A 23,802-nucleotide genomic window follows, 5' to 3' on the forward strand; every position below is an offset into this window, starting at 1 on the left:
TCCAGAAACCCTCACAGGTACTGCATTTAGCATTAAAAATATGCTCAAATCATAACATGGCAAACTGCAGCCCAACAGGCAACAACAGCTGTCAGTGTGTCAGTGTGCTGACTTGACTATGACTTGCCCAAAACTGCATGTGATTATCATAAAGTGGGCATATCTGTAAAGGGGAGACTCGTGGGTACCCATAGAACCCATTTTCATTCACATATCATGAAGTCAGAGGTCAAGGGACCCCTTTGAAAAAGGCTATGACAGTTTTTCCTCGGCAAAATTGAGAACAAGTTTGGAGCGTTATTTAACCTCCTTCCTAACAAGCTAGTATGAAATGGTTGGTACCAATGGATTCCTTAGGTTTTCTAGTTTTATATGATCAGTATCTTCACTCTAGCTTTAAAACTGAGCCCGATACAACCTAAAAATCACAAGTTGCGTTAACACATTAAAGAAATTAGTTGCGTTAAAATGAATTTGCTTTAACGCGTCATTATCACGTTCACTTTGACAGCCCTAATAATTATTGGTAATATAGACGGACTAAATCAATTAAAATTATAGCGTATGGGTTTGAAACTATATTTCTTAGGTGCACGCAGTACAGAGCATATTAAAACTGTAATATAACTGTAAAAGTGAGTCAGAAATTCCAATAATTTCAAGCTATCTGTCCGTCTGAATACAGTGCAATCCTGTCCATTAATCCTCTGAACAATATAGCAACCTACATCTCTCCCTGCTTCCTTTTATTCATCCATCTATTCCTCCTTCCGCATGCCATCGTGCTCCAAGGTTGACAGCCCATGACAAAGGACCCATCTATTTTCTATTAAGGGCCATAGAATTTTTTTTTTTTTTTCAGCTTTAACAAACATGTTGAACGCCTTTCCACCAACCAGCAATGGCAATCTGCAGTGCGGTGGCATTTTATGACTTAACTAGGGTCACAAGAACATATTTTATTTTGTTGGACAGTGTGACGAGCCCTGAGAGGCCACTAAAGAAGCTAAAAATATGAGTCTCACGGATAAAACTTGAGCTGACAGGTATGGTCCTCTGCAAGTTGGAAGAAATGTGGCTCGTGTTGTCTCCGCGCCGGTGGAGCGTGACACACAAACAATACAGGAAACACAAGAATGTAGGGTAACATATAGGACATTGTTACCCAGTGAGCAGTTCCAGTGGCTGCTCTATCAAACATCCACTATAAGACAAATGAGCAGGAGGGTTTTCGTTTGGGTGCTCTTGTTGGAAAGCGCATTTTCAAAGTGGTGCCTTCAGAAAGACCAGAGGACAGTAGAAGAAGAAAAAAAATTGCATCAATGAATCAATGCACTTAGCATTCTCCTTACAGAGAGAAAGCTTTAGAGTGCATGTGAGGTAAGGTGAGAATAATAAATAGGAGGCCTAATTCAAGGCTTAGATTGGGAAAAGTGTAAAAATGAGGAGCCAGAGAGAGAAAAGATGATGTGGGGAAAAAGAGAAAGATGGGGATGGTACTGTGTAGGTACTGGAGCAAAAGCAAATGAATGAGAAAAAGTGAGAGAAAAAGAGGAAGAATAAGAGGCAGTGGAGGAGCAGTCATGAGGCTAACAGAGGGAAAGAATAAGCAAATGCATTTAGGAGTGGAATTGGCTGCTCAACCAAGACCGGCCTGCCAATGTGCGGAGGACTCAGTGTCTGCGAGCAGGTAATAAAGAGAACTGATGAGGCGTTAGCATCCACACTGGCTATAAGCTTCTTCTGGCTCAGAGTAGACCGGCCTGATCTGCTTCTCCCTAGATGAGGCTAGAGGACTATGTGTGTCTGTTGGAGTAACAACAATAATGCATATTTAGCAAGGTCACAGAGGGAACAAGCACATGTCATAGCCCCTTTTAGGTGACAACAGGCCAGTGGGGCAATGTCAGCGAGGTCTGATCCTTAATGCCTCCAAACCTAATAAAACCGGAACTCATTAAACGGGACGAGGTTTGGAGATCCCAACCGGCAGAGAGAGCATTTAAATGGTACCCTCAAGAAACAAATATTTAGCATTTCATTAGACAGCAGAGAAAAGCGAGGGGAGGCAGGGAGGGGGAAAAAAGCGAGGGAGGGGGCGTTTGACTGCCGACCCATATGAAATGGAGTTAAGTGTGGCTCCGAGCAGGGGCCCTAAAAAATGTCAAAGTGTGTGTAAATGACTATAACTTGTCTTTTTTTTTTTTTTTTTTTCCTGCAAACGCAGAAAGCCCACACTGTTTTCTTTCTTCCCCCCCACCGATTAAACACGGACGATTAGAGAGCACACCTGAAGCTGGGCTAGAAAAATGTGCGGACTTGGATGTTTTCACAGCGTCTGCCCGATGACTCCGAAAATAAATAAATGTCAGTTATCTGTGGGGGGAAAATGTCATCGCTGCTTGTACCCGTAATGGATGATCACATGAATGGCGTCGCCGATACATCATCTGTGCAAACTGCTGCAAGGTTACGGGAATGTCACCGATAGCTCATTCGGCTGTCGTCTAACTGATCAAGTATTTAAAGACGAAGTTAAATAAAATGACTTCTTATAAAAGGACGAACGGGGGAAGAAACCTGCATTTAAAAAGGGTATTCTAAAGGATAAGTAGGTTCCCATAAATATGTACAGCATTTATAATACTGAATCAATCACAGAGTAATAACCTTTTGCGGCGACTGACTAATCAAATCGCTGCAGTCGGAGGTCAAATACAGTATATGCCTGTTTTAGGATTCAGGGCTCGCTGCCTGTATTGCATGCACTCATTCAAGTTGAGGTACGAGGCAGTCAGCCACAACCAGTCCTCAGCAAACCAAGTGGAAAAGTGTCTCCTTACAGTGTCCCAGGAGGGGACCGACCAGAAAAAAAAAAATAGGAGAACAAATAATCCGCCAGCCCGACTCCAGTCAGTGCACGTCCTTCACACTCGCATTCATCAGCAGAGATGGGGGAGAAAATGGGGCACAGGAGAGAGAGAGAGAGAGAGCGAGAGAGAGAGGGAAAAAAAAAAAAGGGAAGCCCCAAGATATAAGAGGCAGGCGGGCAGACCTGGAGAGTTTGTGTTTTTATATTGCGGGTGGCAGAGCTGAGCATGTGTTAATCAGCCATAATGCAACGCACTATGTCATTCACATTATGCTCTCTGCCAGCGTTTCACCTCCTTTCAGCCCCTTCTCTCTCTCTCTCTCTCTCTCTCTACACTCCTGTGGCCTCAGCCCTTCATCCCCAGAGCGGAGTGAATGGGAGGGGGTGTGCAGTTGGGTGGTTGTGGTGGGGTGTTGGGGTGTAGTGGGGGGGGGGGGGGGGGGGGGGGGGGGGGGGGGGGGCCTGAGTTTTTCTGCACTGATGAACCAGAGGCAGCCGCAAACCTGCCCCTGAGGACCTCTGCTAAGAGCCCGCAAGAATCCTGTGCATGACTGGAGAGGAGGGAAGGCACAAGGCCAAGGACATATAAACACACGCGCAGGATCATATACATAACAATGAATATGCACACAAATGCATGTTAAAGGCAAACAATGAAACATGAGCAGTATGGACACACTGCTGCAACGACGAAGCAGCACAAGTGCACACACACACATACACACACATAAGACGAAACGTTACTAAACAAAAAAGGCCTACTTCCTGTTTATGTGCTTCACCAAGTAGAATATTTCATCTGAGTGTGTGTGTGTGTGTGTGTGTGTGTGTGTGTGTGTGTGTTGCTCCTCAGGACCGTCCCGATGTCCTTGAGGCTAGATGCATTTTTCAGATGACATTTTTAAAAGTCGCCGTGTAATCCTGCAACGCGTGTAAATGTATAATTTAGATAGCGCGCAGAAGGTGAGACTGCCGAGACGGACTCGCTTCGTTGAGTGTGTCTTTTTAGTTTCTTGCTCGTCAGTTTGTACGCGTCAGTTTTTGCAGGTGACTGCCGGGTGCATGAACGCACCGCGAATGTGTGTGTGTGTCGAATGGAGAACAAAGCAGATAAAGATGGAAAGAATGTTTGCATGTGTATTCACAAGACTGCGAGTGGAGCTGACAGACTGCTGAAATTGGGGGAAAAAAAGAGGATGAAGACAGAGAGGAGAAGGAGAAGGAGGGAGAGAGAGAAAGAAGAGAGAGAGAGAGAGAGAGAGAGAGAGAGAAGAGAGAAGAGAGAGAGAGAGAGAGAGAGAGAGAGAGAGAGAGAGAGAAGAGAGAGAGAAGAGAGAGAGAGAGAGAGAGAGAGAGAGAGAGAGAGAGAGAGAGAGAGAGAGAGAGAGAGAGAGAGAGAGAGAGAGAGAGAGGACTGGGGGTTGGGGTGTAAATAACACACACATCACTGGGTCCACTGATCTCTTTTCTCTGGCTTCTGTCTCCCCGCCTCAGGGCACCGAGGGTCCAGCTTGCCGTCTACAGTGGGAGGGTGTCGTCACCGCGGAGTGTGTGCATGTGTACGTCTGTGTCTGCGCTGTCCGTCTGCACATGCTCAAAGTGTGTTTTGAGTAAGCGGGAGGGAGACAGTGAGAGTATGGTGTGTGTGTGTGTGTGTGTGTGCGTGCACGTGTGGCGCCTCCCTCCATCCACAAACCAAGTTGTGCGGATGTTTACACAGCACGTTGAAAATGGTATTATGTAATCTTTTAGCCATATGAAAGAGCCTCCGTCAGCTCTTTGTGCGGTAGGTGGTTCATTTCGTGCGAGGGAGTGCGGAGAAGAAAGATGAAGGCGGTAGTAAACTTGCACACACGCAAAAAAAAAAAGAATACAAACATTATGGCATAGTAAACAAACAGAAAAGGGAATGGGACACCAAAACATCTGCACACATATGAATGCAAAGACACTGCATGCACACGCACACACACACAAACTGGAGCCTGGGAATGCGTGCTATATAACGGGGTCGTACAGTCCTCTCCATCTTTTCCAGAGATGTGAGGTCTCACACGGGTCACCTCTCCCATTGTGGCCGCCCTGCAGGCAATGATGTCCCCTTGCTGTGATCCCGCTGTCCTTTCACACTTGCCAACAAACCCCGGCAACCTTCATCATGCTTGTGTATTGACACGCTGGCAATGGGGCCAAACGCTCTCTCGCTGAATGCGTTAGTGATTTCCGGCGCGGGACAGGGTCCCCTGAGCCACCGATAGGATTGTGCTGCTGGCTTATCTCGGTATACGGTCAAGCACGTGATTTCCAATTCACTGGATTGTGACTAACCAATATTATTCAGCAAAGAATTAGCAAATCATATGACACCAATGTAGATTAATAAAAACGTATTTAAATATAGAAGCTCATCTTTTTGAATGGCTCCGGTTCCGGAAGTGAAATTCCCATTCATTCACTCTATTGATTTTTCAGCATGGAACCAAGCCAACAAACTACAAGATGAATCGTGACCATAAAATATTTGATTCAGAGGGGGGGAAAAAAGCAAAAGGTACAAGACTGTGTACATAAGTACGTAATTATTAAGTGAGTAAAGGAACAACTCATCCTATAAACCATTGCTAATGGCGACTCACCGGGAATAAAACATTTAAACTAACCGTTGATCGTAACTGTCGATCTAAAATGAAGACAGATTCAGCAACTGCGTGCCTTATTTCTCGCCTCAAATGTTTACCGAAACACATTGTGGTTAACTATTTTTCGGAATGTAAGAGAAAGTTTCCAAACGTGCCGCCATGTCGACCCGGTTTGAAATCTGGGAGCGACCGTGGAGCGGCACGTACAAGCATGTATCCTCATTAGCCGTTTGCGGGTGCGGTAAACATTGCGGTAAGTCTACCTCGGACAGTTATGACATTATGGCTAATATTGAAATCCTCAATTCAGAATATGAATGAGATTTTCCACTTCTGGAACCTCCACCGTTGAGCTCTATTACACTGTACTTTATTGAACCAATGCAAAGATGCTGTCGTATTACAGTGTAGCAAAAAAAAAAAAAGTGCTTGAGGCTTTTTCATTAGATTGCAACAGTTATTTTCTGACACGCTGCTAGTTAGCTTGTGCTGCAGAGGCATTGCGCCGTATTGTGCTCTGGTTTCTAATGCCGTTTCTGAGGATTAACATAATCATCATAATCACCATCCGTAATAGTGGTATTCTGCTAAAATGTCTATGAAAAAACATTGTTTTGAAAAGAGCACAGAAATAGCTGCTACAAACGATGATTCGACCCCAGTGGGCTGCTGCACCATGAGTCATCGAACTGTACCAACCCGTTCATTGCAACTTACAGCTACGACACCGTGTTCTAGTGAGCCAAAAAAGATAAACAATGTTGGCCCAAAGAGACGCCACAAAGACCTTGGAGTTTAGTGGTTATTTGACTGGAGATTGCTGTTGTGCTGCACTATGTGATGCTGTGGACGATATATATATTCAAAACACAAGCGAGACGAGCAGAAATAGATCGCCCGTAGGTGCATAGGTGATGTACTGTGACTCTTGGCAAGGTTTTAGCCACTCATCTCCGAAAAGGGCAGGAAAATGCAAATCACCGGTGACATAATGATTCTCCTGGCCCCTCCATCTTTGAGATGACTGAGCAAAACGCTGCCACTGACATCATTTTATTCTCCCATTAGTTTTCTGGTATTTGAAAGGGGCCTCTGCACACAGCTGACATTTTAATACAGTATCTATACTAGCTATCTAGTAAAGAAACCATGTCACTTAAGAAACATTACTCAGAAGGACTGACAGAAATATAAGTCATAATTGTAACATTTGATCTACAGGCATTTTAATATATGTAAAAACAAAATAATGTATTATTCAGCCCTGTCATTTACAGGTACATGACACAGATGTTGTGACATTAGCTTCCTTGAATCAGCAGTTTTAAATACAACACTTGCATTATGCATGGTCTGCAGGATGCACGCAATGTGTTTGCTGAAAGTCTTCAGCCTACATTTGAGGCTCCTTCATTGGAGGAAAAAAATCGACAGACAAAAAAATAAAAAGGAAACGCAAGCCTCAAAACCTTTGTTGGCAGCAGTTCAAGTTTATCAAATTAAGATGAGGTAGTTTGCTGGACTTGGACGATATCAGCAGACAAAGTGCCTTTTTTATATCCAAACTTCTCCCCATTTAAAGCCTCACAACTGACTGTTCTGAAAACCGTTCCACAAAGAAAATTGAGGAAGTGCAAGCAAGCTGTGCACGCCTGTGACCCTGTGAATATAACCAAAGCTGCAAAGATATATTACACTACATTAAGTTAAGCATTTCTATTATCTTAATATGCAATTCCAACCTACAAGGCACAGCGTATTGCGCACAAAGAAGCCAAGAGAAGCAATTAATAACTTCAGTTTTTAGGTATAATGTGTTATCAAAGAGGCCTCTCTGATATTACCTGACACATTTTAAAGAGGACCTTTTATACTTTTGTGCTTTTTCCCTTTCCTTTAGTGTGTTATATAGTTCTTTGTGCATGTAAAAGCCTGAAATTATTCTGTAACATGGTGATGTCACAAAGTAACACATTTGCATAACGTCTAGTTTGGCACGCCCTCAAACAAAGCTAATTAGAGCGGGGCTGGAGCGGAGTCCAATGAGTTTGGTTCGGTTGGTCAATCATTGATCAATCACCAACAGAGTGAGCCAGCTGACCAATCAGAGCAGACTGTGCTTTTCAGGAGGGGGCAGGGCCAGAGTTCAATCGGAGCGTTTCAGACAGAGGATGAAAAGATGTGCCACAGCACAGCCTGTATATGAAAAGTAAAGTGCTTTTTGAACATCAAAGTATGCAAACATGTTCTAGTAGAAACCCAAAATACAAGTATGCACCTGAAAATACGCATAATAGGTCCTCTTTAAAAGGAAGTAGCTTTCATCGACCTCTCAGACATACAGTATAATCTACATTTTCAAAAAGTAACCAAGACTTTTCTCCTCAATCCTTTCAAACGCAGCAGGGCTATTTCATTTTCATCCTGGCAGGAGAAGCAGTTTCCTCAGCAGTCATTCCGGCTTCCTCTCAACTAGACCGGACAGGTATCTGGCCCGGTCATTAATTGAATATCACTTTCTGTCATGGACGTTGTTCCCGTCTCAACACCATGCTGCCTCCATTTGTTAAATCACAGGGCAACAATGATAGCAGCACAGGCGATAGATGGGAGAGATAGAAGGGAGGAATGACCGGAATGGTAATACAGGTGCAATCATCCTGTTTGCCCCAAAATGCTATTTCAGGCTCAGTTCTTCACAAGGCCTAATGCAATTTGGGTGAGGAAAAGTAATAACAGTGAGGATTTCATGTTCGCCAAAAATCTCTCCGCGGAGTGAGGACAGCCAGGGACTAACACCAAAATGGTTGAAGTTGAGAGAAGATAATTTGCAGGAGCAGCGATGGGATTTGGCTAAAAGAGATCTAAATTGGAGAAACAGTGGGTAGAGTCAGGAACGGAGTCAAATTTACTTTGTTATTTCACTTGAAGCCTCCATAGATGAGCTACTTTAATAATAACCCCCCGCATTTTTTTCCATGATATTGCCTGGTGACTGCCACAGGTTATTTCACTATGAGAGGGGCCAAGAAAAATGGGAAGGGAAAGTGAAAAAGATTGCAGCGCTGAAAGCGTTTCGATGGCTTCGGGGCTCAGGAAAGCACTGAGCATGGTATTAATAGAAAAGGGACTGTCATCCATGGAAATCAAACAAGGCTGTTTGTATGTAATTCTACGTAGACTATTTACAGACGACTGAGAATCGACATGCGTAACGGAGAATGGTCCATTGTACAAATCATGTGTTTCCTCTAAATGCAAATCGCTCTAGGTAAAACATACAAGTAGATTTTTCATAGAAATGCTATTATTGGAACAGGACAGAATGCCAACCATAGCTAATCCTTCAGAGTGAAATCGGTAAACTTCCTCTCGCCTGAACTCGGAGATGCAAGCCTATTAGCTTTGCTAAAAGCCCAATTATCTTGATTCATCCACAGCGTGTTCCTGTTTAGCCAGGTGTGTGATGTGCTGACTGGTGAGAAGACACAGCTTTCGATGGGAGGACGGGGAGATGTTGCTTTTTTTTTTTGCACACTCTTTTGGTTAGACGGCGAGATGTTTGGCTTACGAGGCAAGCCGTTTGACCCTTGAGAGCGAGCCAGAGGCAACCGAGGTGAAATAAAAAGCGACAAAAATTGCAACGTACCGATATAATCAGACGTGCTTACAATGCTCGTCACAGCAAATCCAAGTGCGGTGATTTGCTTTGGAGTACAAAAATGGCTGTTGATGTATACTTGTGAACAGGCCCTTGGGCGAAAGTGACAGTCAAGTCGGGCCGGACTTGCAACTTTGGATTTCAACCAAAAAAAAAGCTGAAACAAGATTATGTACTTCAATCAGGCTCCGCCAAGGACACGTCACCGGGCTCAATGTCGAAACGACGCAGCTTCAAGTGCTTTGACGAGTGGCGTTGATGGACGGGTGAAGTATAAGGAAACAGCAGCACCCGGTTCTCCTGGGTTTATGCTTCGGAGGGATTTTTTTTTTTTTCCCTCTCAAAAAGGGTATAAGTGATGCAGCTGCCTGAGTCACTCTGACCAGGCCAAAGAAGGAACCGTCCTCCACGATACAAAAAAAACCTGTAAAGCAGCAGAGGGGAACAAGGGCACGACACAGGGCATCTGAGAAGACATTAATCCGGTTAATAAGAAGGCATTCACAGATGATTAATTGAAGGAGGAGTGGAAAAAAGAGAGGAGGGGGACATGTGAAGAGGGTGAGCATAAGGATGTGAGAACACTGAAGAGGTTAAAGGATAGTCGGTGGTCTGTGAAACGGGCCGAGCAGGACTGAAGGAAAAGGGGCGGGCAGCGATGAAAGGAAGAGAGTCCCGTGACATGAAATATCTTTAACAGGGGACAACACATCCTCTTTCTTTCTCCATTCGCTCTCTTTTCCATCTTCATCTCTCCCACTTCGAGACCTATCGGAGTGCGTTAATCTCCTTCAAGGTTGGGTAATTACAGAAAGAAAAAAAAAACGTGCTCAACAGAAAGCACACTGGTTATTATTGTGGGCCGATTGTTGACTCACCTCTTCATAATTGGGCCACTCCATTTAATAACATGTTTCCTTCCTCTGTTCACAGCTATTCCGTTTGCTGTACTTTCAAATAGACGTATGCCGAAAAATAAATGCATGCATTCGACATTGGAAGATGGTTAAAGACGATCTATTATGCTTTAAAGTTCAAAAAACGCTTTATTTTTTTTCCTAACGGCTGTGCTGGCCCACTCTGTTGGGATTTGTCAACCGAACCAAACTCTTTGGACTCTGCTCCAGCTCCGCTCTAACTAGCTTTGTTTGAGGGCATGCCAAATTAGCCGCTAGGCAGGTATTATGCAAATGTGTTACATAGTGACATCACCACGTTATGGAAGAAAAAGGCGGGACTTCGAGCAAGGCGTTTCAGGCAGTTCAGGAGCAGTGTTTCTGTGGTAACTCCCTTCGGCGTCACTTTGGGCTTTGTAACTTTGCAAACCTTTCACATGCACAAAAAAAAAATATCTAACACACTAAAGTAAAGGGCAAAAAACACAATAGGTCCTCTTTAAAAGCTCTGACTTGCAGAGAAGAACCAAGAGCCTCTGGGAGTGTAAATGGATTTCTCTCTCATTACACCACTTCCTCATTCTATTTCATTTCATTTTGTATTTGTTTCGGAATTTTCAAAAGGAAAAAGAAAGAAAATTTCCATCAAAGTACAACCATATATATATATATATATGCATAAAAAAGCACCTGTGCAGAACGTAAATGAAAGCTACAGCCACTGTCTCTGCAGTCGAAAATCCCTGCTCCCAATCCACTTTGTGCCAAACTGCTGCTATCTTGTCAAATTTCTTTCACTCGGTTGCAGCATGGGAATACTGGAACATCATCATGAATCATATGAGCAATGAGTCGTCTCATATCACAGAGACAAAACGCAGTGTTTTTGCAGGCGACGCTTGTTTACAGAGATGCCTGGTAAGCAAGAATTTGTTTTTCTACCCCTTAGGAACATCCATATATACACAAGAATGCTTTGCGAAACCAGGCAAGAGATTTTTAAGAGGAGGGCATGAGCATTGCTTGGCAACAACCTACTCATTGTTAAAAACAACGTGAAATAAGTTAATACAGTGTCTGTCAGGGTCTGTTCTCGTAGCTGAATCGTGACAACTGAGAGCGTGACAATCGCTTCTGACGGGGCGGGAGAGATTTATGTAAACAAAAGCTTTGCCATAAATAAACGTAATGGGAAACAGAATTAGGAATGTGCCCGGGCCTACATCTTGAGCCTTCTGCATGTGTTCCAAAAATATTGTTCCAAGAGATGCTGATGCGAAAGATCAAAATCTGCTGAGCTCCAGAAAAATGGCTCTTCTTCAAACCCTTCGGATTGCTTCATTTAGAACACAATCACTTTGTCCCATTGGTCTCATTGTAGCAAAAACTCATATTCACTTAAGTCACTCGAACTAAGCAGTTTTGGTTCAGGATGCTGCTGCAGAGAGCCTCAATCCCCCGTTGTTGTCCCGGGTCCCTGCTGGACCACCAACGCAAAGTTTTCTTTAATGAGTGTGTGTACACACCCTCTGAGTACACTTCATTACGACAGCCTTGTTTTCTTGTAGGGACGCCTGACGCAGCAGTACCACTGATGTCTTCCATATCCACAGCCGTAGGGCCAATAAAGAGAGGGCAATGAGAAAAGAGGAAGAGCGGGAGGGAGGTGGGAGGAGATGCGATCTGCCCTACCTAGCCTCAGCCTACACACAGACAAAGACCAGCCGCGACTTCAAAAGAGAAAGACAGGGAAAAAATTGCAGAGCTCTCAGCTTTTTTTTCTCGAGATGGTCTCTACGGGTTAATTAGAACACCAGGTCCCACCTCATCTGAAGTTGCATACTATGCATTCACACACACACACACATACATACAACCAACTTCTCCCGTGCTCCATTAACACAACTCCGCTACACACAAACAAAAATCAAGGGGCTGTGGTTGATCTGTGCACCGGTGCCTGTGGCGAAGTAACATCAAACATAATCACCGTCTGTCTGGTCCACTCAGGCCCCATTCTGTCGCCTTTCCTCTCGGCCCCCCATCCGCGCTCAGGTTAGCTCAAGTCAAAAACCTTGCGGCGAAAGTCAAATCTGTCTCAACGCCGCAAAAAGGAGATGGTCGGAAACCGGTAGTGAAATTGTCATCGGAGATGTCAGGAATGCGCCCGTCTTGCTGCGGTTAGATCGAACATGGCAGGGGGGTCTGTGTGCTCACATCGCTGGCTGTAAAGATTTTTTTTTTCTTTTCCAGATGAAATGTTCACCTGCGCACCACTCTCAAGATCTTTAGCTCCCTCTTTCACCGCTTTGAGGAAAAAGGGAGACAGAGATGGAGGAGTATCTGTGAGAAAAAAGAGGGAGGCCGAGAGCGAGTAAAGGAAGAGTAGGGGAACACACCGACTATGAACATGATAGATTCAGAGAAGGGAAAAAGAACACAGCCCCTTCTTGGCTCTGGCAATACATCACGTTTATATGAGGAGAGAAGAGGCATTTGTGTCTCCTTAAGGACACAAATAGGGAGAAGTGGAAGAGGGAGAGAGAATGGAAAAGAAAGGAGAGAGGGTAAAATAAATACGTTACAGAGATAGAGGGAAAGAGGACAAGGATGACAGCTGGCCAGGCACTTCATGCATCTGGCAGGGGTGACTCGTGGAGCCATAATGAAAATGCAGGGCGAGATCAGGATCAGTGTGAGAGACGCCTCCATCCATCAAAGGACTCCCATTGAGGAAAGGAAGCTTCAGTGATAACGGCGAAGTATGTGGCTGTTCTCAACCCCAGATGGAGCATTTTCCACATTATTGTGGCTTTAACTAAAAGGTACTGCCTGCACGCTGTTTATGCATGACTTGATTGAATGGGGTGTCATGCTAGATATATTACCTACATATTGGATACACTCTTTCTGGTGTAAATATAAAAGAAAGCTCAGTTTTGTATTAATGGCAGCCAAAGGTCGCAGCACCACCTGTCCTAATTGGCTGTCAGGCTGGTTAAGAGGGGGGGGGTGGGCTTTGCCTTTGACAAGGGCAGTGTGCGGAAGTTTACACATGACAACGGTAAAGTTGCTGTTGAGGGAAGAGTTTGATTGTTGCCAAAGGGGGCTGATCACATGGAGACGCTTCGCTACAGCTACAGCTTTATGAAGGTAGTTTTATGTCAGTTGGGGAGTGTAGTCATCCCTTTGATTTGTTTAAACAGGATGTGCAGTAGTTGCAGCTCCTGCTACATGTAAATTAGACCTACCTTCTCTTTCCTCAGTCGGCACGCCTCCTCCGCTGAGACCAGGGTTTTGTAGTAGTTGCTGCGCTCTGCTGTAAAGTGGACCTTGGACAGAGCGCCTTCTACCAGCGCGACTGACAGATTCAGACCCTCGATGTGCAGCCAGCCAATGAAGTTCCCCGCTTTGTCCATGCTCTCCACTTCAACTTCCACCTGGGAAACGGAAGAACAGAGAGGGGAGAGGAAGAAAAGAGGCCAAGTTAATGTTCTGTGTCCAAGATTAGGTTTGAGATTCAATTACAGCAATGAAGTGAAGGCGGTGGGGGTGGGGGGTATCCTGTGGAGGAGACACCAGTTTTTAAATAGACACATCAATGGAGGCCCGTGAGCTCTGTATTGATTTGGTAGAACACACACAGAGATCCTGTTTCATTGCTCTCTTGTGGATCAACAGAGGAATCAGTGGGACTTGGTGTTGGTCAGCGTGGCACACAGTTTTTGAACACATGAACTTGTCCTTGACATTCTCACTTAAGCACTTCTGTCAGTTTTCTTAATAGAAGCAACTTCTGTGTCAATTTGCAAACACTAAAAAACGTAAAAATCCCAGGGCGTGCACAAACACTATGAGTGCCTTTAAATTAGTGTTGCGTATGCACTTCAAGCTTAATTAAGACTCTAAATATTGCCATCCTACTTTTTTTTTTGTGATGTAAATCATTTGCAATTAGTGACAGCGAAGTTGCTATTCCCTTAAGTTAACAAATGAGGGCAGTGAAATAGCTAACCCTGCTGACAAAGTAGGAAAGATCTCGCAACATTTCCCACGGACTATAACCAAATTCTGCCTATTCAGGCTAATTATCTATTCATTACATTTTGTTTCATAAGTGATGGACGACCGGGGGAAGAAGCAGAGAAAAAAAGAAAAATCAATCGATTTTTTTTTCTTTTTTTTCCCTACTCTAAAGCCTCAGTCAGCGAGAAAGTGAGAGGGCAGGTGTGCTGAGGAGATAGGGAGAAGTCAAGCGATTAAGACTCGGGCTGCTTAGCCCTGCAGCCACAAGGGAAATCTGAGGGGAATTAAGTTTGTAAACTGCTCTGCCTTGTTCTCAACTAAAGTAAAACGCTTTTATTAACGAATGCATAATCTGTTCTATTATTGAGCTCAAAAACTGACAACCTCGGCATATAGCAGCGACATGCATATAATTCCACTTCCTGGCTCTAGTTGCCATTTGGATCAAGCCATCGGCAGTGTGACTAAAAGGTGTATAAGGTTGTTACAACATGGGCACATCAAAGCAACAACGGCTTAAGGAAAAAAAAAATGTATGCGATTTGTGTCCGTCAGTTTATATCATTGACGAAAGTAGTTGTTTTCTATTAAATAATAACCAGGCGGCAAACTTCGGTTCTGAAAAATGAAGCCAATGCTGAAGTGCCTTAAACTTGCATTCTTTCTAATAGCCAGCAGGGGGCGACTCGTCATTTTCCCATAGACTTCTATACAATCAGTTTTGCAACCAGAGGAGTCGCCCCCAACTGGCTATTAGAAAGAATTACAACATGAGTTTATGGTCTCAATCCCTAGTTTGTCTTCTTCAATACAGCATGATGTTCATTTAGTAAATTATGGTCCCATTTAGAGACAAATAGTCCATAAAGCAGGGTATGTTTTAGGGCGGGGCTACCTTGTGATTGACAAGTTGCTACCACGGCGTTGTTTGGTATGGGAATTGTCCGTGTTTTCGTCTTACAAATTTAACCCTTTTAAAAGTGTGTTTTCAGATCATGAAAGTTAATTATAACATTTTGGTCACCTAAAAATTCAGCATTCAGTTGTATTTTACTCCACCCTCTCGTGTCACTTCTGGTTGCAAAAAACCCAGATGGCGACCGCGTAAAGCAAAGATGACTGCTGCCAAAAACTAAGATAGTGACTGCCAAAAACCAATGGCAATGGCCAAAAAGATGGCGATGACCAAAAGGCTTCAAAACAGTAGTCCACAAACCAATGGGTGACGTCACAGTGACTATGCCCACTTCTTATATACAGTCTATGATAATAACCTTAATAATAATTACTGTACTTGTCTCTAATATATAAAAAGGTACTGTGAAGGCTCCCTGAAATGTAAAAGAGCAGCTAGGACATCGGTCTACCCTCCCAGGTCCTGACCGTGGTACAATAAGTTCACTCATACCTATCTGCCTCTCTATAATCTGCTTTATCTTACTCTCCTTCTCTGCTATCTCGGATACTCACCCCGTTTCATCTCTCTTTGTCTCTAAGTGCAGAAGCAGTTACATAACTAGGCTATTAGAGCAGCACTGGTCCTCCGAGCAACCCAAATGTCAAAGTGGGTGAGTGCTGGAAAGAGGCTGGAATGGCTGGAACCAAGTTAACTGTCGCCACTAAGGCAGCAAATCCAAAAAAACAAAAAACAAAAACAACACTGACAACTAAACACAACACTCCAACACACTAGCTGGGAAAAATGCCAATTTGGAAGGGAAAATAGAAAGCTCCTCTTCCGGACTGAAACAAGGCGTTATGAAATTTCATGCAGAAATTAGAACAATAAAGTCTGCACACTGAAAAACTATCATCACCACGAAAAACAAAAATCATGTTAGCTGAATTTGTAGAATGAGTGGAAGACTTATGATCTCTGATCAGCCTTTTGCTTCGCAGGTGAGGTCTATCAATCATTCATTAGCTGCATAAGCTTAATCATAGTTCATACGGGGAAATTACACTCAAGCAATGTCTCATTTGCCTCCATATTGATGATAATTTACAATCCTTCTCTCAAAGCTCTCCATCATTTCCACACAGATTTCAGCCTGCGTGCAGAAAGCTATCTGGAGGTCATGGAGATATTCTCTTTCTCTCTCTACCCTCATTCCTGTACACCCGTACGTTTGCCTGAAGAAAATAGAATTTTCCTGTACAAACTAGATAAACATGATGAATGTCACAACCATGTGGAGAAATCACACCGCAGGACAAGTCAGATCAATCATGCTTTTATGGGGTCAGACGTAAACATCCAGAGATGACAAGAGAGAGAGAGAGAGGTAAAGCTATCCTGAGGGGAGGGTATTGTTTAAGCTGAATTATTGGCAACACCGACATGTTTCGATAATAATAGAACAAATTAGTCTTCCCCAGACCATTTAAAAGGGGAAACTTCATTTACCACACACTGCCAACCTAAGAAAATTACACCTGCCAAGATAATGAGCCACGGCACGATATGACTAGAGGGGTGGCGGGACTGCACACAACATTAATAATGGCAAATCTACTGAGGAATGTCAGTATACCAGAATACATGCAACATTACATGACATGATTGACAATCAGTAGGAAAGTTAACAGGCTATAAATCACACAGTCTGAACACACACCAATCTGTTAAATACAGTGTTACACTAACAAATCGGACGTAGTAGGATCAGGCGAACTACAAGCGGACAATTCAATTTAACCAATTACTCATTCAATGCAAAACGAATCACATCTGTTGTCATATTTATCTTTATGGGATAGTGCGATACCCTGACTGAAGTCAAAAAAATATATGTAAATTATAAAACCCTGGGTGACCAAGATCTTCAAAGCATCATTAAATAAAAAGGAAACTGGCGTTCCAGCGGGTGGCGGGGAAGAGATGAAAGACGCTAATAGAGAGGTCAAATGTGAAATTAAGAAGGACAAATTAATACATAAAAAGAGAGCGAGGGATCAGTTTTCCGCTGGCAGAGTAAGATCAGCTTGGAGAGGCTTTAGATCCATGGCAGGACTGCAGAGTGTTGGTACAATATATCGCACTTCATATGAAACATGGACTGACAACAGCTCGTCTAGCCAGTGAGCAGTCGTTGCCAATTATGGCAACTTTCTCTGTCTTTACAATTCCTATTCTGCTTTAAGGTTGTTTTTAACTTTGTTTTAAAAGGTTATATTTGTTTATTGATCCTTTTATTTTTTTTACATATTTTTTACATAATTTTTTTACATATTTATAAAATGTTAGTTTTATCTATTATTCTGATGTTCTTGAGCTGTGTCTGTAATTAAGTTAAAGACTCTCTGGCTTTAAGACAAAAGATAAATTATTCACTAAGCAATATTGTAATTTTTTTTTTACATTTTTGTACTTCAAGGATTCACCTTTTTTACTCCTGTATTTAAGTGTTTTTAGTATGTGGTTATGTATGTGTGTTTTTTTATTATCTTATGTGTCGAGCTGTTGTTGTTATTGCTGTGAACTATTTTAGGGCACTGCTAAGATCTGTAGTTATTACTAGCATTTGTCATATTTTTGACATTATATAGAAAATGATTACTCAAGGAAATAATCAATAGACTAATCTTTTATAAAAATAATCCTTATTTAAAGGTGCTAAACACAAAATTGAGAGCATTGCTATTAGCTCTCAACGGCGCAACATGTTGACGGCTGTGCTGACAGAGCTAACAGTGTATACCTGAGGGGGGATCGGAGGGTGGGAGCTACGGCCGTGAGCTAGCCAGTGGGGCGCGCTCACATGCACTAAAAGGCAAGCGTAGCTGGCCCGGATATTTCAACAAAGCGAGGAGAAACTTGTATTACAACACACACAGAGGGAGAGTGACTTCATTCTCTTCTCAGGTAGACATTACTCCTCTATATCTTTACAAATAGTTGTTTGCTGCTAGATTAATGCTCTGCATGCTGAGCAGAGAACCTTTAGGGATTATGGCCACCCATGAGGAACTGACTCCAACACCATTTCCCTACTTTGCGTGAAGAAATGGTGCCACACCAGAGCTCAGCAGCAAGATCTGAAGAACTGAATTTCAGAGCTTTACAAATACACACACATGGATTTTTGAGTTCCTCCTCCCTTTAAAGTAAATAGCTTTGGTCACAATGTGGAGAGGACAGGGGAGGCGGAGTGGAAACTGCTTTGAGTAGAGCCCAGATGGTTCCCAGCGGAGGCTTCCTCCGAGCCAAAATGGCTCCCGCCGGAACACAAATGGGCTCTGGTAATCTCATAAACGCTGGGATTGTGTCGACACAGTGGACGGAAAAAGAAGGGGAAAAAGGCAAAAATACGCATACACACAAAGCCACGCACGTGTGCGCGCGAACACATACACATGTGCAGCCATTCACAAGTACAAAAGACAAAGCCATTTGGTACCATTGAAGTGAAACCTGGCCCGAGGGCATGTTTTAAAACTGCAGCAGATTTAATTCACTTAGCTGTTTGAAAGTGAACAAAAAAAAAATAATCAAAAAAGACTGCGGTAGGTGACACGTCATGTCAGAGCCAAAGCCTGCACTAAAAGAAAATGAAAGAACACGGTGGGCTGGCAATTTAAAAATTGGCAAGCATTGGGATTTTCTTTTATCACTGCATCCAAATAAAACAAATTTTGAATCCCTGGAGGGGAAAAAGCTGATGGATAAATAACCCGAAAGGTTACGGAGAGCAGGGAGTGTCCACTCGCGTGTCCAAGGACGCCATGAGGTCCGACCTGGCACACAGGTTCGAAGCTCAATTCCAAGTATTGCTTTTTGCATGCATTACACATTCTCTCATCGGGAAAAAGGAGCAGGCTATATACATAATGCAAGGCACCGAGGAGATTAATCTGTCAGTCAGCGCTTTCAATCATCGCTGACGGTAACTCTGCCACTATTTAAATCTGAGTTTTACTGCATATTCCAATTACTGAGATCACAGTTATCACCATAGAGATTTAAGTTCGCATGAGTCAAATTACCAGTCGTGGTCGTAAAAGTTTAAAGGCAGAGACATAGCGTTTGTTCAGAGTTTATTCCAGGCTGCAGGCGTATGAGTGAGTGAGTGAGGGAAATGTGTGTGTGTGTGTGTGTGTGTGTGTGTGTGTACACGTGCTTGTCAAAGAGGGCCCCTGCAATGTGCAGATGCAAGCAGTGAACAAACCGGAAAACAGACTGGCAGGTGGAGACGTTTTGGCACGTCTTCATTCATTCTCATTAAGCAACACGGAGGCGGCTGCTTTTATGGCTACTCTACTCTGCCACTTAAGCTCGGCTCTCTCGAAATCTTTGTGTTGTATAAAATCAAATCAAAGTGAACAAAAAAAAATATCAATAGTTTTTAAGTAGCGATTCAAACGATGCAGGGGGATAATATTTATGTGGGCGTGTTTGCGCCTGCTTGAGTGTTAGGGGATTAAGTGTTCATCGCATTAATGAATACGGGGTGTAGTGTGTGTGTGTGTGTGTGTGTGGAAACGTATCGTGTGTCGGCGCGCTCGGCTGATATGACAAGGCCGAAGTAACATAGTGTAACCGAGACCACCTGCTTCAGTTTTTTCTCTGCATCTCCGTCATACTATCTGCTCACCTACCCTCATCAACATGACTCAGAGAAAACTAATAAGACGGACAGACAGACAGGGAAAAAGAAAGAAAGACTCGAGTCACTCCCACCTACAGCCCTTTGCTCACCCAGCAGAATAAGCCATGCATCAAACTGAGCCTTGGAGAGAAGATTGAAAGAGTGATGTGGAGGTTGTGCGGCGTGTGTGTGTGTGTGTGTGTGTGTGTGTGTGTGTGTGTGTGTGTGCCGGGGGGGGAAGAGATCAAACCTCCTCTAAGCAATGAGCGGTCCTAAGCCCTAGATTGGAGGTGCAAAGTGGGGAAAAAGGGGGAGAGCAATCAGATAATCTCTATACCTTAATTCATATTCCTCGCCTTCCCTATTCACTTAAAGAAAAAATCAATGACTCAGGACACTTAATTCAGAGTCATGAATGTTGTATGAAAAGGACAGTTTGTCCTTTTCATGGCCGAATGTGGATTTAAGTAGAAAAAGCTGAGCTGCTCTAAGACCAGTCTTGCGTGAAAACTCCATTTGGGGGGTTATGAACGGCCCCATCCAACAAAAAGTCCATCATCTCTCAATATTGCTCCTCGTGCTGACTTATATGGATCATTTTTTCCCCCCCCTTTAAATGATACATTTGTACCCCCCAAGCAAAAAGACATACATCCACGACTTTGATCAGATTTCAACCAAAAATCAATAACGTGGTGAAGGTGTTTTGTGTCGGCGCAGGAGATAATTAATCAAAGCTAAATTGGAAAACTGAATGAAACTGTCCAGGAACGACAGATGAGCGGGGGAGCAAAAATAAATAAACGGACAACTGCTACTAGGTAATAAATACACTATTAGTGTGACAGAGTTGCTGCGAGGCCGTGACAGCTATGTGAAGGAGCTCCACGGTGATCCTGTAATATGTGTGTGTGTGTGTGTGTGCTGATAGGTATGTAATTGTTTGCTCGCCAGAGAGCAGGAACAACATCTCCGTGGCGCTGTCACCGATTCGTGAGGGCGCTGACAGTGTGGACAGCGCTAACCGGAAAGAAAATGAGGCGACACCGTAATGTGTATGTTGGGGTAATCTTTGCTCACAAAAGGGGGGGGGAGATAAGGAAAGTGGCAAAGCTGTTGAAAGTAAATGTTCTAACACCCTGAAGCTGTTGACATAGAGGTGCTGTCATTTGGGTGAAAAACAACACACAGGCTACATGCACTACTACTACTACTACTGCACCCTCTGAAAATCTCACCACAGCCCATTATCAATAGTGCATGTCCATTACTAAGGTCCATAAACTGCTGTTAATGGAACATAATAGCACAGCATAGCCAGGAAACAGGGGAACATGGAAAATGGTAATAGTAGTAGTAATAATAAATATATACATATGCATAGAGCGAGCATATTTGCCCACTCCCATGTTGATAAGAGTATTAAATACTTGACAAATCTCCCTTTAAGGTTCATTATGAACAGATAAATAGGCACTGATAAAGAGACCGAACTCTAACAAAAGATCTGTATTTCTTAAGTGCTACACTTGTTTAGTACACATCTCACTCCCACGCACTGGGGATGCATGGGTATGAAATAGCTAAATGTGTTAGCATGTCACTGTGGTTGAATCTTAGAGAGGAAAAGGCCAGTCGGTTCCGGGAGAAATCTATAAATATAGATTACTTTTTGAAAAAAAAATAAAAGAGAGGGAGAGAGAGAGGGAGACAGAGAAGAATAAATGAATGAATTAAACAAACTGCTATTGATCCCTTAATGGCATAGATCAGGCAGGGATGTAAATAGTGTGTTAATGGGGCCTGTAATTTAAAGAAAAAATCTTCACATTGGGAGAACAGCAGCAGCCGGTAGTAAAGAGAGGTGAGCTGGGAAAAACCGATGACTCGTGTAGTCATCACTACAAAAAAAAAAAATGAATAAGGGCGAGAGCGGGGTAAAAGAGGTCACCAACCATCGAACAGTGGGAAAATGTGGGCAGGGAGGCTGGCTCTGTTTTTTTATTGACATCAGCTGAAATGATTGACCTATTTTTCAGTTTTCAAACACATATGTGAAAATGAATACATATTTTCAGTGTAGCACATACTATTGAAAGACCAAAAAAAAAGACAATAGTAAGGAGATCAAGTCAGAGGCCATTCTCTCAAGCAGATAAAAATAGAAGGAAATAGTCTGCCGGCATTTTAATTTTTCTGGTTAGCAATGAGATTTTTCCTTTTATCACAATGTCCACACAAAATATATTATAAAAACCTGGAGGAGATAGACTACAATATCAGTAAGCCAGTGGGACGTTTAGAATGAAAAAAGGTTGGATGAGGTGAAGCCTCCCCGTCGGCTATCCTAAGCCGGTAGGAAGCATGTGTGTGTGTGTGTGCGCGTGTGTGGGTTATTGACCGGCCCTGCTTTGGCAAGCTAGCAGCAACAGCTAAGCTCTAGGCCAAGAGCCAAACCTCTGGCACCAATTCCAAAACTAGGTTAGTTCATTAACTATCTGAACCGTAGGGTCAGGACAGATGAATGTTGATCAAGTTAAGCCCGGGAAGGCGAGGTTGTAAAGGATGCTGGGAAAACAGTGCAGCTTTTGTTTCCAATCAAGTGTTTCTCAACATCCTAAAAAATGAGGAATAAGCAGTAGGTCTTTGTATTGGCAAGAATCTGGCAATTCAATATATTTTGCGATACTTTAAGCAAGACAATATATTGCAATTTTTTTTATCTAATTTTAGGAAAACTGTCATAATATGCAGACGAAGCTCCATTGTATTCACCATATTACGGAAGCCTTCATTCTCTATGGCTGAAGATAGATTTACAACACTGCTATCTAGCAGTCGGGGGTATAAAAACTACACAAAATGAACCACATTCTGTCACAAATCTTTGCATGTAAACTATTAATTAAAAATCGACAGTGTTTTTGAGAATCGATACAGCGTCACAAAAAATAATATTGCGATACTCAAGTGTATCGATATTTTCTTACACCCCTAATAAGCATTTAATGTTGTGATAAATAAATTGGGGTGAAACTGAAAGGGTGGGTCTGTACCAGAGTTTCAAACAACTGGTAACACTTTACTTTAAGTTCCCCTATTTAGCATTGATAAATACTGTACAATGATAAACATATATCTGCTGAGCACTACTGTACAGTATAGTGTATTATAAACTGTTTAATATTTGTATACTGCTCATAAATGCTAAATAGGGGGCATTAAAAGGGACATATAATGCTCATTTCCAGGTTCATACTTGTATATTGGGCTTCTTCTAGAACATGTTTACATGCTATAATGTTAAAAAAAACATTATTTTTCTCATACTGTCTGTCTGAATATACCTGTATGAAACGCTGCGTTTTAGAGCCTGTCTCTTTAAGACCCCCTCCTGAAAAAGCTCAGTCTGCTCCGATTGGCTGCACCTTTGCAAAGGTAGCTCTCAAGCTTTGGGTGATACATGTATATTGGCTTGTTGAATCACATGTTTTCTGATCTACGCAGCCCACAAAAAAACTGACTCCAGATACCAAAATGTATGTGCACAAGCACTGAAAAAAGTGAGTTTTTCATGTTGTGTCCCCTTTAAAGTCTTGCCTTTCCATCCTACAAGAGCAACAAACAGGAGGGAATGGAGGCCAGAGATCATGTTAAAAGAAGAAAAGAGAAGCTCTCTGTTTACAGCGTGGTGTAAGTGGAGGATTGGCCTAACCTCGGCAGGATATTGCCGTCCACAGTGCTCACTGCAGAGCTGAAGTGTGTCTCAATCTGGCTGTCTAAACAACTTGGTGGCAGAAGGACACTTCTTCACATACCCTACAGTTATAGCAGCAGTTGCAGAGAGGAAAACAAATCTTTTACTGACTCTACAGCAAATAACTACAGTCCTTTTTTCCCTTCAGTCCAACCTGTTTCTGGAGCAAACCCGTCCATCTTTTTAAATTTGAGGAGAAGCAGTTTAACTTGGCTAGCTTTGGCTGTTACACAATAGTCAAGCTTCGTCAACATCATGTAGGAAAACACTTAACATTTGTTTTTTTCGGGAGTGTAAGAGTTTCAGCAAAAGGTTGTTGTTGGTAGCGATGGAACAATAGCACGCACGCTGGAAAGGAATGTG

General features: G+C 42.9%; 1 protein-coding gene across 1 annotated transcript in view; it reads right to left on the reverse strand.

Annotated features, from left to right (window-relative positions):
* The window catches only part of snd1 (staphylococcal nuclease and tudor domain containing 1), a 213,564-nt gene that overhangs the window by 63,994 nt on the left and 125,768 nt on the right, over positions 1-23,802 (reverse strand). Inside the window, exon 17 of the mRNA XM_074625382.1 lies at positions 13,320-13,508. Within this exon, the coding sequence (XP_074481483.1) occupies positions 13,320-13,508 (189 nt within the window). The remainder of the gene's footprint in view (positions 1-13,319; positions 13,509-23,802) is intronic.

Source organism: Sebastes fasciatus, chromosome 23 (assembly GCF_043250625.1).
Source record: "Sebastes fasciatus isolate fSebFas1 chromosome 23, fSebFas1.pri, whole genome shotgun sequence".
NCBI lineage: Eukaryota > Metazoa > Chordata > Actinopteri > Perciformes > Sebastidae > Sebastes > Sebastes fasciatus.